The sequence below is a fragment of the Euprymna scolopes genome, chromosome 30 (assembly GCF_053919585.1).
Source record: "Euprymna scolopes isolate OS-2025 chromosome 30, ASM5391958v1, whole genome shotgun sequence".
NCBI lineage: Eukaryota > Metazoa > Mollusca > Cephalopoda > Sepiida > Sepiolidae > Euprymna > Euprymna scolopes.
Window position 1 is genome coordinate 72,764,240 of NC_136511.1, and position 17,399 is coordinate 72,781,638.

The following is a 17,399-nucleotide window of genomic DNA, read 5'->3' on the forward strand; positions in this document are numbered from 1 at the left end:
AAGACTTACCTCGAGACCAGCTCAGCGTTACCGACCAAAAATAGAAAAGAGGACCAAGATGGCGACCGCCGTCTTTTGTAAAGTATGATGTCTCGCAAAGTCACACGAATTCTCGGAATATGCAAATTTAGCCGGCCTAGAACGACGATAAAAGCGGGTGAGGGGAAAGACGTGGGGGAGTGACGATTGAGTTGGCCGGGGATTCGTGTGGCTGTTGCTTCTTGTGCCGTGTTGAGGATATCTTACCGTGTTAAAGAGAGAGTCGGGCGCCATCTTTAATTTTTCCTTACATTTTTTTCTTACAAGCTATTTCGGCCATTTGGCCTCTAGGACTATGACCGAGTCGAAATTTGACTTAAAGCTCATACCCGAGTTTGACGGGTCCACGTCCATCGTCGACTGGGTTGAAAGGGTCGAGCTGACGTGCGACCTTTGTGAGGTGAAAAGGGTACACACTGTAATTCCCCTGAGATTGGCTGGGGGTGCCTTGAGTGTATATCAGCAACTCAGTGCTGCCAAAAAGGGAGATGTCACCGCAATTAAAACTGCGCTGTACAAGGCATTTGCCATGGATCCTTGTACGGCCTATGAAAAATTTTCTTCCCGAAAACTTCTACCGGAGGAAAGCGTGGACGTTTTCTTCGCTGAGTTAAAGAAACTCGCAGTTCTGTTCGGTGGAGGGGTGTCGGAGCGGACGCTCGCGTACGCGTTTGTGGCGGGCCTTCCCACTCGGGTGAAGCAGCTACTGAGAGCCTCAACCAGCGTTTCAACAACGACCATGGAACACTTGATGGAACGTGCTCGAGCCATCATCAAAGATGAGGAGGACCTGGGGGAACCAGTTGTGATGGCGACACAGACAGGCCAGATTGGCGCTCGGGAGATTCCGAATCAGAACCCTGCAAGCAATGGGAAATGTTTTCGCTGCGGCCGACGCGGACATTTTGCAAGGAATTGCACCAACAGGGGGCGTGTGCGCTGTTTTAAGTGTGGCGGTTTGGGGCATCTAGCCCAAAACTGTGCGGGAAACGTATCAGGGGAGAGGACGTCAGCGCCGCCCTGCTCCCCGAGCAAAATTTGAACAAGGCGCAACCAGTAATAACCGTCTACGTAAACAGGATACCCTGCTCAGCACTTCTCGACTCAGGCTGTTCGCATACTATAGTGAGCACCAGGCTGTGTCCAAGTTGGACTAAGAGGAAGATCAAAGTCACCACGATAGGAGGCGAGACCCAGACATGCTGTGGAGCTGGAATTGTCAAGATCTACACGGACACCGGTGCAGCCACTAAGATCAATGTGCTCGTGACCCAAGGAAATCTCCTGGGGTTTGACCTGTTGCTCGGATACGATGCCATCAAGGCGCTGGGGGGAGTCGCAATTCATCGGGATGGAAAGGTGCGATTCTTAGAGGCCCCAGTGTGTGCAGCGCTCCATATCGATCGGCCGGATTTTACAGTGGACTACGACTCGCGCAAGAGGGCCTGGATTGCATCTTGGAAGTGGACCGAGGGAATGGCACCGACTAAACTCAAGAATGGGGTTGCAGAGTACCCTATACCCAGTGAGGCCCGAGCAGAATACGAAAAGGAACTAAAGGCGTGGATCCAAGATTGCTGGTTAATCCCCTACCCTGAGGACAAGCTTGGGCCTCCGAAGGGTCTAATACCCTTGATGGCAGTAGTCTAGCATAACAAGTCGAAAGTACGGCCCGTGCTGGACTATAGGGAGCTTAACAAGCATATTGAAGCCTACACTGCCGATGCTGACGTATGCGCCAGTAAGTTGAGGGAATGGCGTCAGAAAAGCCTATTTACAGGTGCGAGTTGATGAGACGTTATGGCCGTTCCAGACAGTTTGGTTCCAGGGGCAGAGGTACTGCCTTACACGCCTTGGCTTCGGCCTAAATGTGGCACCACAAATCATGAAGACTATTGTCAACACAGTATTGTCCCAAGAAAAGCCCATGAGGGACTCAACGTCAGCTTACATTGATGACGTATACGTCAATGAAGATGTACAGTCTGCGTCGTGTGTCAAAGAAAAGTTGGCTCAGTTTGGTCTGGAATGCAAGAATCCCGAACGTTTAAGGGAAGGAGCACGTGTATTGGGATTGGATGTTTATGAAGAGGATGGCACCCTTCAATGGAGGCGTGGCAGTGAAATTCCAAGCATCCCCAACCTCGTTACAAGGCGGACCGTTTTTTCTTGGTGTGGAAAACTTGTTGGTCACTTACCGGTCTGTGGCTTGCTCCGCGCAGCTGTTGGTGTGATTAAACGCAGAGCAAATTTAACAACCACGGGTTGGGATGACATATCCGATGATGTCCTACTAACTCTGATGATTAAAGAGACACTGGAGAGAGTGAACAAGAAGGACCCTGCCTGTGGGCGGTGGTGTGTTAACGGAGACAACGTAGGTGTGTGGGTTGATGCCAGTTCTTTGGCGTTGGGAGTATCGTTGGAGCAAGGAGGAAACGTGTTCGAGGATGCGTGTTGGCTGCGGCCCGTAACAGATTCTCAGCATATCAACCTGGCAGAGCTGGACGCTGTTGTAAAGGGGGTAAATCTGGCCCTGCAGTGGCAGTCTAAGAAGTTGACCTTGTACACAGATTCTCTCTGTGTCTACCACTGGGTGTCTGACACACTTTCAGGACGGACACGAATCCGTACCAAGGCAGCAAGCGAAATGTTAATACGGAGAAGGCTAGACACGCTAAAAAACCTGGTATCTGAGTATGGGCTATCACTGAGCGTCACTCTGGTGCCATCACATTGTAATCGTGCTGACCAACTGACCCGTGTACCTCACAAATGGTATGAAGCCGCGAAGATGGGAATGGAGATTACTGCTCGATCTTGTGCAGTTGCAATCGACCCATGTCAAATACAAAAAATTCATGCACAGAGCGGACATCCGGGTATCAAGAGGACCCTTTATTTTGTGAGGCGTGCATACCCAGCAGTGACCAAGATGGATGTCAGACAGATCGTCAGAAATTGTGAGGCTTGCCAGTCTATTGATCCTGCACCAGAGCGATGGCAGAAGGGTCGCTTGGAAGTTGAGAGTGTGTGGCAGCGGCTGGCCATGGATATTACCCATTACAGTGGCAAGCCCTTTCTAACTCTCATTGATTGCGGGCCTACGAGATTTGCGGTGTGGCGGCAGATGACCAGACAGGATTCAGCAAATGTTGTTCGCCACCTATCATCCATTTTTTTTGAGCGAGGTGCGCCGGAAGAGCTCCTGACTGACAATGATGCAGCGTTTTGTAGCCAGCAAGTCCGGCAGTTTTTAGATGAGTGGGGCGTCCGTCTACGGTTGCGATGTGCGCATGTGCCATCAGGAAATGGCATTGCTGAAAGAAGCCATCGCAGCATCAAGAGAATTGCTGCCAGGAAGCGATGTACTATTGCGGAAGCAACATATTGGTACAACATTACGCCAAAGGACGGGACGTCCCCTTCAACCGCACCTGCGAATGCTATTTACACGTACCGAGTCGGAGTGAAGGGAATCAACACTACGCAGCCAACCGACAAGGGAACATATAACAGATATGAAGTGGGAGATCCAGTGTGGGTGCGGCCTCCAGGAAATCGGTGCACCGACAAGTTTAAGCGAGGACACATATCTGGAGTGATTAGCCAGCAGTCTGTTTTGGTCGATGGAACCCCACGACATGTGCGAGATCTTCGCCCAGCTACCGAGGTGCGTCATACAACTACAGAAGAAAGCAGTGAAGCGTCTAGCGATGAGTTGCCGATGCACGGATTCAGTGAGCCCCTTCCAGAGACTGATAGCGATACTTCATCTGATGAGGCGGAACCAGATCCAGAGCCCGACTCTGAAACAGTGAATGTACCTCTTCGCAGAAGCACACGCACTAAAAGGCCACCCCCCCAGTGCTCTCTATGTGATCATCAGATCAGGGGGGAGTGTAACGTGCATCCAGGAGATAAGCGCCCGCGTGTTTGCGTGTTGTGTGGGTACGTGGGAGAGACGGATGAGGGGAAAAAGACTTACCTCGAGACCAGCTCAGCGTTACCGACCAAAAATAGAAAAGAGGACCAAGATGGCGACCGCCGTCTTTTGTAAAGTATGATGTCTCGCAAAGTCACACGAATTCTCGGAATATGCAAATTTAGCCGGCCTAGAACGACGATAAAAGCGGGTGAGGGGAAAGACGTGGGGGAGTGACGATTGAGTTGGCCGGGGATTCGTGTGGCTGTTGCTTCTTGTGCCGTGTTGAGGATATCTTACCGTGTTAAAGAGAGAGTCGGGCGCCATCTTTAATTTTTCCTTACATTTTTTTTCTTACACCTGCTTCATTTATCACGTGGGACCAATTAAGTTGAACGACTAAAAGAACGCAAGCCAATGATTGAAAACTGGCAGAGATAGAAAATTGGAAACCCCAATCGAATAATAAACAAAGCATAAAAGTTAGAAAATCAAGGTGGGTTGCCCCACGTTTAGAAACAGACTGATGCGGACGTCTAATTACAGGTTATACCCTGTACTCCAGAACCAGCCATCTAGTTGAGGGGCAAGAAGCCATACGGACCCTGATTCAGAAGACTTGGAAACAGACGACGAGATTCCCTTACTAGCATTTAGAAAAATAGAACAGGAACCCACTGAAGATTCTGAGGTACCATTAAAATATAGATTCAGCAGTTCAAGCAAAAAATTATGTAAGCTGTAGAACTACTAGAGTTGGTAGAATAGTAGGCTTTCCGAGTGCTAACCGATTTTATAAATATTACGTAATATCCATGTAATGTATCCACATAATAAAACGAGTCCATTTTTAATTACTTCACAGATATGGATGGACGAAACACAGTTGATAGCATTGATAGTATTCGTGGCGGTTGGGGCATGGAGACGTGATTCGAACACCGTATACCATAAAATAAATGAAGTGACGAGTTCACGTTCCAAGTGGTAAATGGCGTTAACTATATATTTAAAACAATATAATGCACTGCTAGTCCATATAGAATCCGAATTAGAAGGAATCACTGTTGCAATAAAAAAAAGTCGAAAAAAAACCTGCTTAGGTAGATATAACAAAGATTGTGCGAATCTATGGTGCCTTCTATTGCATAAGATAGAACGGATGAAAAGTTACTTGAGAAACATAGAAATAATATATCAAGGGACTCCAGTCACTTAAAAGTAAAACTAAGTCAGTACTTGCTATAATAGGAAATTCATTGAATGTACTCTTCGGAGTCGTAACGGGAGAAGAATTAGGGTTTATTAGAGACAAGTTAGCTTACTTTGAAAGAAATAAACAAACTTTAGTTCAAACAGAAAATTTATAAATTGAACTAGAGAATGAACACCAAGACATCAATTGGTTGCTGGAAAACTCACAGGAAATGAGGTGTGAATTAGGTAATGCCACAAACGAGTTAATGTCCGTTGTATTAGACTAAACGCAATGTATAACGACCTACTTTCGATTATTATCTCTGATCAATCGAGTATACCAAAAGCTGCGATGCTTACCCTTGTCTTTACAGCATTTGAGACATCAATTAGATATACTCTCGTTAGGTCACTTCTCATCAAGTATAGTCGACCCAACCAACTTGACGAAATATCTGTTAGATATCAAAGAACGACTTGAGACTCCTTGTTTACCCTTATGGCATTACTATAATTCGTTGGCCTGCATAACTCTCATCAAGGAAAATAGATTATTTATCCTGGTACCTGTGCCATTATTTGATACTAAGAGGGTATTTTAAGGACTTAACATTATTAATCTCCCCATTCTCCACCCCTGGGATAGAATTAGATGTGATAAGAAATTACAAATTAGAAACGCCTTCAACTTTGCAAGGACAGAGTTTGTATTATTCTCCCAGCAAGCCACCGCAATTTGTAAGACACATATGCTTAGAATATATAAAATGAATAGTCCTATATATATGGCTAGTGTCCCAACTTTGTGCATTGTTGACTTAATCAGGGAGAGAAAAGAAGGAAAAGAAAGAAACTTTCAAGTAGAAATCTCAACAAAAACCATGCTACCAAAAGCTGTTGGTTTAACTGATAAGATGTGGGTCACGAAATCCAAGTTACAACTGCCACAGGTATGCATGGGGGAAATGAACAACGCTTGAGTTTTTACCCCCTTTGATCACTTCGGAAATTCCATTGAGTTGTATAGCATATGAGGATAAGATGATACTCTCACCATACTATTTGAGATAATAGATCATTTTTGCAGTTAGCTAATGTCTCGGTAAAATATTGTCAAAATTATGGGAACCCTTGACACTAAATTTCTTCAAACAATATTGAAAAAAGTTCCTATATTGTTGGAACCGTTAAAGCAGCTCAAGTTAGATGAACTCGCTAACAAGTTCAAAGGAATTAAATACAACACCCCCAAACGGAAATAAAGAATTCATTTTGTAGATAATTTTAACAATACTAATAAGTATGAGAATAGCTGCCACAATAACAAGGTTCATTGCATTTATTTGTAAACAGAATTTTAAAGGTAAAAACCGGCAATATTGTGCCGAGATTGGAGAGAGGGAAAGAAAGATGTATCCACACAACAGCAACATGACAAAGAAGTAGTTGAGACAACAACCATATAAGAAGAGCCTCTGCGACTACCAACAATAGATTTGCAGGCTTGATAAAAAAACTTTAGTCAGCTACTTTATGTTAAAAAAATTGCTTGCAAAACTATTAACCCACTTTTATTATTTTGTAAAAGAAAATGCAACCAGATATATACATATATATATATATATATATACACACATATATATATATATTCAGATATACACATAGATAAATGACAAAAAAATCAAAACTATCATCCACTAGACATTGAAAAAAAAGAAAAGAAACTGTTATCGTTTTAAATTGTATTATAATTGTAAGGCACATTGAAGAAAGGAAACTATGGAGCAATTAAAAACACTATGAGTTTAATCATTTTGCCATCCTCATGAATTAAAAAAAAACATGTGATTTATCCATATTCGAATAATAATTGAAATTTGCTGATCCATCAAAAGAATTCAAGAAATGAGTTAAGGCAGACATTTTCAGATTGTTGTATCATTTGAATGTGAGTAAATAACAGATGTAAAAACCAGTGAATAAAAAAAGAAAAATGATATGGATTACCAAATACGGATACCTTGAAAAACAACAAGTTTGATCTGCCAACCTTTTTCTAAAAGCAAACAATTGTAATAATGTGTGCGGAGTTGTCAGGAACAAAACAAAATCATTTAGATTTTAATAAAATGAAAACAACAAAAAAGTTTCAAATATTGACAGGTGCACTGGATCAATATGATCAGGGAATAGACTGCAAAGTTTGACACAAGACCTTGGGAGAGGTCAAAGAAATTGAAGACCATATAATTAATTACGACACTAGTAAGTGACTGCTATAGAATGGCCAATCATATACGAATTCGGGGGAGGGGCGTTCCCCCTTGTCCTTCTCTGTGGTTGTGACGTTAAACTATTGATGGACAGGCCTAATTGGCTAACCAACCAGAAAGCGAAGCTGCCAGAAATCGGGTCTATAAAAAAGAGACACCAAATTGAGAAACCACGTTGGTTCGTTTCCCGTTGACCGAGAACCAAGTCCCTTGCCGACAACTCTGCTGCAGCCGTACCTGCCATTTTCGACTCTCAAAGACTTTTCACCATTGAACCATATTTTCCCCGTATCTCCGTTATTCGACTTTATTTTAACCATTTTTCCACATATTATTGTAGCATTTACGTGTTTGAATAAATCTTGTTATTGTTGTCGATCGGTTGTTTTCCACTGTTTTTTTTATTTTTTTTTAGAATTTTTAGATCCATTCTATAACCCCAACTACAAGCATCAAACCTTCTTTTGGCCAGATCATAGCAGACATTCTTTTTTAAACTATTTTGACACAACGTTGGGCACAAAAAAAGGTAGTAGTCATGAAACGCCGACTATTCGAAAATCCGGACGGAACTGGGGCCACATTGTATGCAATCCCGTGTATGTTAATATTCCCCAGGTAAAAAATAGTACGCTGTCGGGCCTATTGTATGCTCTCGAATTGATGTTAATATTAGACCAACAAAAATGATACGGTGTCGAACCTATTGTATGCACTTGCGTTGATGTACATATCATACAGATTAAAGATGGTACGCTATTGAAGTGTATACTCACGCGTTGATGCTAATAATAGACAGATAAAAGATAGTATGCTGTCAAAGCTAATGTATGTACGCGCGTTATTTTTAATATTAAAACGAAAAGATGGTACGTTTTCAAAACTTCTGTATGAACTCGCCTACATGCTAATTTAACACAGATAAAAGATGATACGGTGGTGACCCCACTCTCTGCCACGCGTACATGCTAATTTCACACGGAAAAAAGAGGTAAGTTTTCGAACAAGCTCTATGCGCCCGCGTGCATTCTAATTATATACTGATAAAAGATGGTGTGCTGTCGACTCTACTCTATGCCCCAGCGTGCATGCTAATGTAACACGGATCAAAGATGGTATGGTGACGAACCCACTCTTAGCCCTGCGTGCATGCTAATGTGTCACAGAAAAATTGTCGAACCTACGGCATTCCCCGGAGTGCATATAACATATACATATAACACAGATAAAAGGTAGTACGCTATCGAACCCACATTATGTCTCCGCGTTTAGTCTAATGTCACACAAATAAAAGATGGTACGATGTTGACTTCACTCTATACCCTCGCGTGTTTACTAATGTCACACATATAAAAGTTGGATCGGTGTCGAACCTACAATATGCTACTGCGTGCATGCTAATATCATACTAATAAAAGCTGACACGCTTTCATACCTACTGAATGGCATTGTGTGCATGCTACTGTAACAAAGATAAAGGATCGGTACACTGTCGAGCTTGTTAACGTGACACAGATAACCGATGTTACGCTGTCGAACTTACTGTATTCCCCGGCGTACATACTAATTTGTCAAAGAAAAGGGATGGTACGCTGTCGACTCTACTATATGCTCCAACGTGCATGGCAATGTCACACAGATGAAACATGATACGGTTTCGAGCTTACTGTATGCCCCTGCGGGCATGCTAATATGACACAGATGAAAGATGGTACAGCGGCGACGCTACTAAAATCCTCCGCCTGCATACTAATGCCACACAGATAAAAGATAGTATGCTGTACACCTTACAATATGTCCTCTTGCGCATACTAATATAATACAGATAAAGTATGCTCCGGTGTCGAACCTACAATATGCTCCCACGTTCGTGATGACATCGTACAAATTTAAGATGGTACGGTGTCGACTTACTGTATGACCTCTGCGTACATGCTAATATCACACAGATAAAAGATGGTATGGTGTCGAACCTACTCGATGCCCCAGCGTGCATGCTAATGTCACAAAGATAAAAGATGGTACGCTGTCGACATTACTGTATGTCAGCACGTGCATACTAATGTCACATAGATAAAAGATGGTACGGTCTCGCACCCAGCCTGTGCTCTCGGGTGCATGCTAATGTAACGCAGATTTAAAGATGGTACAGTTTACACTATACTCTATGCCCCTGCATTTTCCTCACGTAACACAGATTGAAGATCGAACGGCGAAACCTACTTTATACCCACGCGTGCATGCTAATGTCACACAGATAAAAGATGTAACTTTTTTCACCAAACTCTATTCCATCCGATTAAAGATAATACGATGTAGACCCTACTCTATACTGCAACGTGCATGCTAATATCACACAGACAAAATATGCCACGGTGTCAAACATAATCTATCCCCCACCTGCATATCAATGTCGCACACATTAAAAGATCGTACACTGTTAAACCTACTGTATTCCCGCGCGTGCATGCCAATATAAAACAGGTAAAATATGGTACGCTCTCGACCTGATTAAATACAAATAAAATTTGGTACGGTGTCGAACCTACTGCATGCCCCCACAGGCATGCTTATGTTACACAGGCAAAAAATTATACGGTGTCGATGATACTCCACGTTTCCGCCTACACGCTAATGTCACACAGATAAAAGATGGTACGCTGTCCCACCTACTATATGCTTATGCTTACATACAAATGTCACACAGACAAAAATGGTACTGTGTCTGTACTCCCACGTGTAGGCTAATGTCACACAGATATAAGATGCTACAGTGGTCATGCTACTCCACGCCTTCGCCTACATGCTAATGTCACACAGATAAAAGATGGTACGCTGTGCCACCTAGTCTATGCTTATGCTTGCATGCAAATGTCACAAAGACAAAAATGGTACAGTGTCTATGTTCCCATGTGTATGCTAATGTCACATAGCTATAAGGTGCAACAGTGTTAATGCTACTCCACGCTTCCGCCTACATGCTTATGCCACACAGATAAAAGATGGTAAAGCGTCAACTGTGCCCTGCGTTTATACTTATGTAAACCTTATTAAAGATTGTACGATATCGAACATAATGCATGTATTCGCGTTGATGTTAATGTCACACAATAAAAGATCAAACGGTGGCGCACATACTGTATGCACTCATGTGCATGCTAATGTGACACAGTAAAAGATGGTTCTGTGTTGACCCTACTCTGTGCTCCGTGTGCATGCTATTTTCACAGACAAAGGATGTTACGGTGTCAAACATACTGTATGCCCTAACGTGCATGCTAATGTCACACAGATAAGAAATGGTACGTTGTTCAACCTACTCGATACCCCCACGTGTATGCTAAGATGTCAAACCTACTCTATGCCCCTGTATGCATGCTTATGTATCACCGATAAAAAATGGTACGGTGTAAGCCCTACTCGATACCCCCACGTGCATGCTAATGTCACTCAGATAAAATACGGTATGTTATAGACCCGGCATGCGTGGTAATGTCACACAATTAAAGATGGTCAGTGTCGAAAGTTACAGTTTAATACGTAGTAGATTAGATTTATTTTGTTTAATCCTTTTACTTGCAGCAAATCTTATATTTTCGGTGAATTATTTTTTATAAATGAATATCCAGATATATAGCATAATCACGTAGACACACCGGTTCCCCTTAGATCACCGTAGTTATGCAATGTTGAACAATATCAGTACTAAAACGGGTGACCATTTGGGAATACCTGGTGTAGCATATGCTCTCCACTTATATCGGCATTGTTTCCAATTATCCGCCTTGTTACTGGACTCAAGCAGAGTCGATTCAAGAGAAGTGTGGTTTGGAGATTGCGCAACCTTTATCACACAATTACCCGCGCAGCTACCCTTACAACATCCGTTGGATTTCGAGATTAAACTGGGGCTTTTATAGCGAGATAATCGACATTCACTGTATATTCTGCTAGTTGAGATACGGTGTATACATTGATTCGTGGTTGCATTAAGATTTAGTAAATAAAAAAAAATCATTGCATTTTACCTGTGAGGTGAATTCGGGTCGAGGCACGTGCTATTCGATGATCTAAACGCGCTTTGACAGCAGTCACCTTTATCCCATTCATAGTAAGCTCGATTGCATTCGAAATCGCAGCGGCCGTTACCAAGATTGATTGAATCGCACGGTATTTCGTCTGGGTCGCAATCGCCTCCATCGTTCCCCGTCTGTGTGTGTTGACATTCGCGGTTGCAGTGCTTGTCCCCGATTTGCATCGGGAGGCAATCGAGCAACACCGTCTTGTGTCGTAGGCTTGTGCTTCGCAATTTCACTTCCTCCAGTTCCCAGCTGATGTTGTACTGCTTAAAAGTGGCCACCAGGGCCCGGTGTTGGGCCACGGTCTGAGTCTTGCTGACCTTCGGGTTCTCGTTGTCGTCGTCCATGACGTTCACGATGCGATACCTGACCCTTTTCTCCTGTCGGAGCTCGCTGTGCCTGACGTAGCTGCGAATGACATCCGGATCATCGCAGACGGTCTTACCACATGGCGGTGCTACTAGCTGGATGTCGTAGCGGTAATCTTCGATGTTGGCAAAATGAAGTACGGGTTCGTCTTTCAGAAAGGATTTCCACTGACTGAGGTCGTTGAAACTTTCTTTGAAAACGATGCCCTTCTCGCGGTCCATATTTATTCCAGAATCGAACATGTTCTGGACGACGTCTCCGTGTTTGAGAGGGAAATTCCAAAGAAGAATCTGATCCACCGATCCACGGTACAAGTCTTCTTTCGAATATGGCATTCCACCGATAAATATTTCTTTACAACTGCAAAAAAAAAGAAGAAATTGTAATTGGAATAAAAATATGCACATATGTGAAAACGTTGGCAGATATAATTCTGTTAGTGTGAAAAAAAAATGGAATTCAATCGGAGTTAGCTTATATAATTAAAAGTCAGTTGAACGTATCGTGGGAACGAATAGAAAATGAGGTGACGTTATATAATCCAGAAAATGAGGGAGAAACATAATTAGTTCGGTTAGAAGCTTTATTAGGTTGGTGCAAAAAAATATCGTTTTTTCACATATGTTAATTTTATATATTATTTCTGAATTAATTAATAAATATATATATTTATTCATCTCACACCAACATCAAAGAACAATATAATGGCAAATATCTAATAAAATGATCACTCTCCAAATTTGTAATATAGTTATTTACTCTGTGCGTGTGTTGTTTTTTATCAACATTGCTTCTAGAGCGAGAATGCACTCGCATTGAAATGTAGACACCATAGGACAACGATAAGTAATTTTAAATAAGATGTCCTCAGTCTCAGAGCAGCACTCTGACATGAAATATAATTTGTTTTATGATTTGTCGATTCAGATTTGATAAGAAATTAGTGATCAGAAATTGTGTAACATAAGATTTCTCTTTAAGGGTAAGGTAATGTAACATATACACAATTATTAAAATACGAATCGATTATCTTCAGGTAAATCTAAGCAAACACTATTTTATTAGAAAAAACACTAAAATTAATGTATGCACAGCCCGACAATCACTTTCAGAAAGTTGGAGAGAACATTTAAAAGCGCGTTCGAAACGACGTTCGAGAAGACAGAAGTCAGAGAGAAGGAGAATATGGGTAACGCTACAGCCGTAACCAGAAGTCACGCGTGGTGAAAGAATAAGGAACTAAATATTGCTGTTACAAAAAATGAGTCGAGTTGTTACTTGTCATGTGTTGCTTGTGACGTACTCTGTCACAACTTGTTGGGTCTACGTGTTTAAACGTGTGTAACGTCACATATATGTACAGTCGAATTGCTTCATATAACAACTCCTAGATAAATATGTCGCTGTCAATATCTGACTCAAAACTTTGGCGGTAATATGTCAAAGCCTTCCTTCAAAGTTATATACAGTTTTTAAAAATTCCGTTGTTAACTTAACTGTTTGTTCCACGCTCAGAGAATGTGAGGACAAATCTTGAAAGCCAAGCGTTGTTCAATTTAACAGTGACTCTCGTGTATAGATAACTGGAGCAAGATATATCCCTAACTCTTAATTCCAAACCCTTACCTAAAACAAACCCAATGGTAAGACGAATTATTTAGCCTTAACTATAGAAAGGTGTCTAAAACTACGTCAAAAATCACAAATAAAGAAGTATTTTTCAATTCAATACAATTTATTTGGCAAAAATAAAACAATATAGTTTCAATGTCATGTAGGGAAAATTCGAGAAAAATTCACAGAGAAGAGAACACAGTAGTCCAGCATCTGTCTAAATTTACCGTAAATTGTTGTGTTGGCCTTATCCTGTCTTGATAGAGTTCAAAATAGACTTCGTAACCTAGTGGGAGATGTTCTTTTCTCCTCGCTGCAACCTCTTTCTCACAGAAGAGACTTTGAGAGCATGTCTCTGTTTTATCGTTATTTTCATGACAAGTGCGAGTCTGAGCTCCAATCTATGGCCCCCCTCATCAAGCATTCACCAGAAACACTCGTTTGGCTGTAAACACTATGAATACTTTCCCCGACTTCTTATCTGTGCCTATACCTAAATGTAGATTCCATGAACAAAGCTTCTTTCTTAGAATTGCACACATGTGAAAGTTTCTTCCGTTTACCTGCTTTCCAGCTGACTACAATATGACCGTCTTCAAGTCCAATGTAAACAAGTTCTTGATGAGCCGTTCCCCTTAAGTAATCCAATTTACCAAATTTACAGTTCTAACGATTACTATGATATTGTCCGTTGGACCAATGTACATTCTTTAAACCTTATCCTCGAATGGCATTTAGGCCTTGATAAGTGGTGATCCCTTCGTAAAAAAAAGTCTATTCCAAGACCCAAGAATCAGATTGAGGATGCAGCCGTTTTTGGTTCAATCTGAATCGGCGTCGAAAAAGTCCATGTTGTATTCACGTAGTTCTCCTTCTTGTGCAAAAGTGAATAAAAGGTTCTGAGCTATAACATAATGCCCGGGGAGGAGATTGTATGTGAGAATTATTGGCGCTCAAAGGAGAAAAGGTTAACCGTTTTAAAGTTGAATATCATTCAGAAGATTCAATATTCCTTGCTCTATGAAAACGTAAATTCTTTCAATTCAATAAAAAAGAGCAATACGATCTGATGTAGTAACGATTTTACATGGTCCAAGTAATTAATGAATAATCACACACGCTGTAGTTAACAGGGAAGCATTATCTTAGCAATGTTTAAACAAAAGTTATTAGAAAGAAAGTTTGTTCATGTAAATCTCGCTTGGAGCTCGACAAAGCCGGAAAGAAAGTTATTTTCAGTTGGTGTAGTAAAAGGAGTTTTGCTCTAAATATCTAACAATGAGCTGCACGGAATTAGTGCTTCGACAGGTACCTTCAATGGAAATAATGATAGGGCAGAAAAAATTGCAATCTGCCATGTGTGTGAGTGCGCGATACCTCGCTAGAAAAGCACATTCTTTTATTCATTCAAGGGTAGTATCATGAAAAAGGTTATTCAATTATGGTCGTATAGGTATTATACATATTAGATACGATATCAATTTCATGGTGGTTCAGTACCGCTGAGAAAAGATTTAGCGAGACATATAAACATACATACATACACACACACAACATACAGGTGAGATTTATATGGTTGTCTTTCAGTCAATCCTCGAACCAGTTGGCCCCGCCATAGAGAAAGATAATCCACCCGATAACCTAACGCGGTTTCTTTTTGCAAACGGCTAGCCACTTATATGAGATGCGACATGTCGACAATATTGTGCCATCGTCAGTGACAAAATCGGCATCAATCCTTGCCATGCGCTTGCAGCATCAGAGAAAAAAAATCAATGTGATCGATTCAACACTTTAACGAAAATATTGAACAAACCGAAGCCACTCGCCCAAGCAATCACCAAAGAGAGCTCTCCAATGATCTCACTACCAACCTCAACGAATTTACCGAAAATGAACTTCATTAAGCCAGTATAAGCTTAAAACGTGAAAATCCACCACGGATAAAATGCATTTCTGCAAAAATGCTAAAGTCAGAAGATGATATCATCGTCAAATTGATAGGTAACTTACGCAATATATTATGAAATACTGATGTATTTCCTAAAAATTGCAAAAAGAAAATAAATAAAAACCTAAAAGATTACAGCAGACCCCAGGAATACGACATTAAAAATTAGTAACAAAATACAGTACAGTTTATAATACACATATATATTATAAACTACCATTATAAATAATACTGTAATTCGGGCAAATAACGTAACTAGGAGCCGGAAAAACATCGTATTCCACATTGTAAGCTGAAAAAAACCCGTATCCTAGGGTCACCGTATCCCGGGGTTCTACCGTATATGCATTTGTAAGAAATACAATTTGCCAATTGTAACAACTGATAAAAGTCACTGTTCTCTCCTTACTAGGGAAGCTATATTGTAAGAGGATTCTAAAGCGTACCGTAATGTAGTTAGCCAAAAGTTACACAGAACAGTTATTTATATTGCGCCATATAACTAAGAATATGTCAAATTCTAAAGTATTTGTACTGAATAAATTCGTCATGACTCTAGAACATCTTGCACGAGTATTGCCTAACAGAAGAAAGTTATCACTGCAGCACAGCAAATTCATGCAAACTCCAAATGTTGCATATAAAAAGAAGATGGTTTCAGCGATTGATTTGTGGTGATCACTGTTGTATGTACAATAGTATTTGCTTTCGCTTGGACATATATATATATATATATATATATATATATATATATATATATATATATATTACATAGATGTCACCACTTATAAAGGCCTTGAGGCCACTGGAGGATAAGGATTAAAGTGTGTACAGTAAAAATTGCCATGAAAATAACGATAAAGCAGAGACAAACTCGCAACATTTCTTCTGTGAGAAAGAAGTTGCAGGGAAGAGAAAAGGAAATCCCCTAGGAGGCTACGAAGTCTATTTTGAATTCTATCAAGGCAGGATAAGTCCTTTCTAGCAGCTCCTTCCAAATGTGGCAACAGTACTCCATCCTTGGATGTACCTGGTTCTTATATAGATAGATAATTGCATCAGTAGTGAGATATCTACTGGATAGTAGAAGGATCCCACCATTTTTGTAGCGGCCTTGGCAACGGATTTAATATACGTGTTCCACTTAAGATCAGTAGCAAAAGTCAAGCCTAGAAGCTTCTCAAAACATGAGGCCTCCCCAAGACGAGAGCCATTTATTTCAATTGATGCTAGATAGGGATCAGAGCTTTGATGATGTAAAGATAAAAGCTTGGTTTTAGATGCATTAAAAGTAACCAGACACTTCTTTACCCCATTGTACCACTTGCTCAAGATCAGAGGAGAGAGGATCAGAGAGAACTTGGTCGTTTATGGCCTTTGATGTGTTGCCAAAGATGGTAGTGTCGTAAGCATAAATATCTACGAATAATGTAAGGGTGTGATTTGGAAGATCATTGATGTAGATCAGGAAGAGAGTTGGGCTCAGGAAGGAATCCAGCATTAATACTATGAGTTTCTGATTTCTACCCTTAACAACTACTCTCATGAACCTATCAAAGAGAAATAATTTGATAATTGGGAAGACATTTCCAGCTATACCGTAGTTGGGGATCCTGTGAAGTAGACCTTTATGTCATACATTATCAAAGGCCTTTGATATGTCAATAGCGGTTGCCCTAAGAAGGAAAAATCCATCGAGAGATTCGCTATGAGATATAACTTTAAGCATTCTGCTGTAGATCTAGAAGAAAGGAAACCATATGGGTGCCACTAAGAAGGTTATTTTTTCTGAGATGGTTGATTACTTCTCTATTAAACACAGATGCCAGCAACTTACTCCTGATGCACAGGAGACGTATTCGCCTGTACTGAGAGGGAGATGAGCGATCACCTGAATTCTTAAATACAGGGCAGACTGATGAGATTTTCCAGGGTGATGGGAAGCAATTCTC

General features: G+C 41.2%; 1 protein-coding gene across 1 annotated transcript in view; it reads right to left on the reverse strand.

The window, feature by feature from the left end:
• Nucleotides 1-17,399, reverse strand: part of LOC145254836 (pappalysin-1-like) — a 654,441-nt gene that overhangs the window by 439,367 nt on the left and 197,675 nt on the right. The window contains exon 3 of the mRNA XM_080113674.1: nucleotides 11,463-12,242. Within this exon, the coding sequence (XP_079969800.1) occupies nucleotides 11,463-12,242 (780 nt within the window). The remainder of the gene's footprint in view (nucleotides 1-11,462; nucleotides 12,243-17,399) is intronic.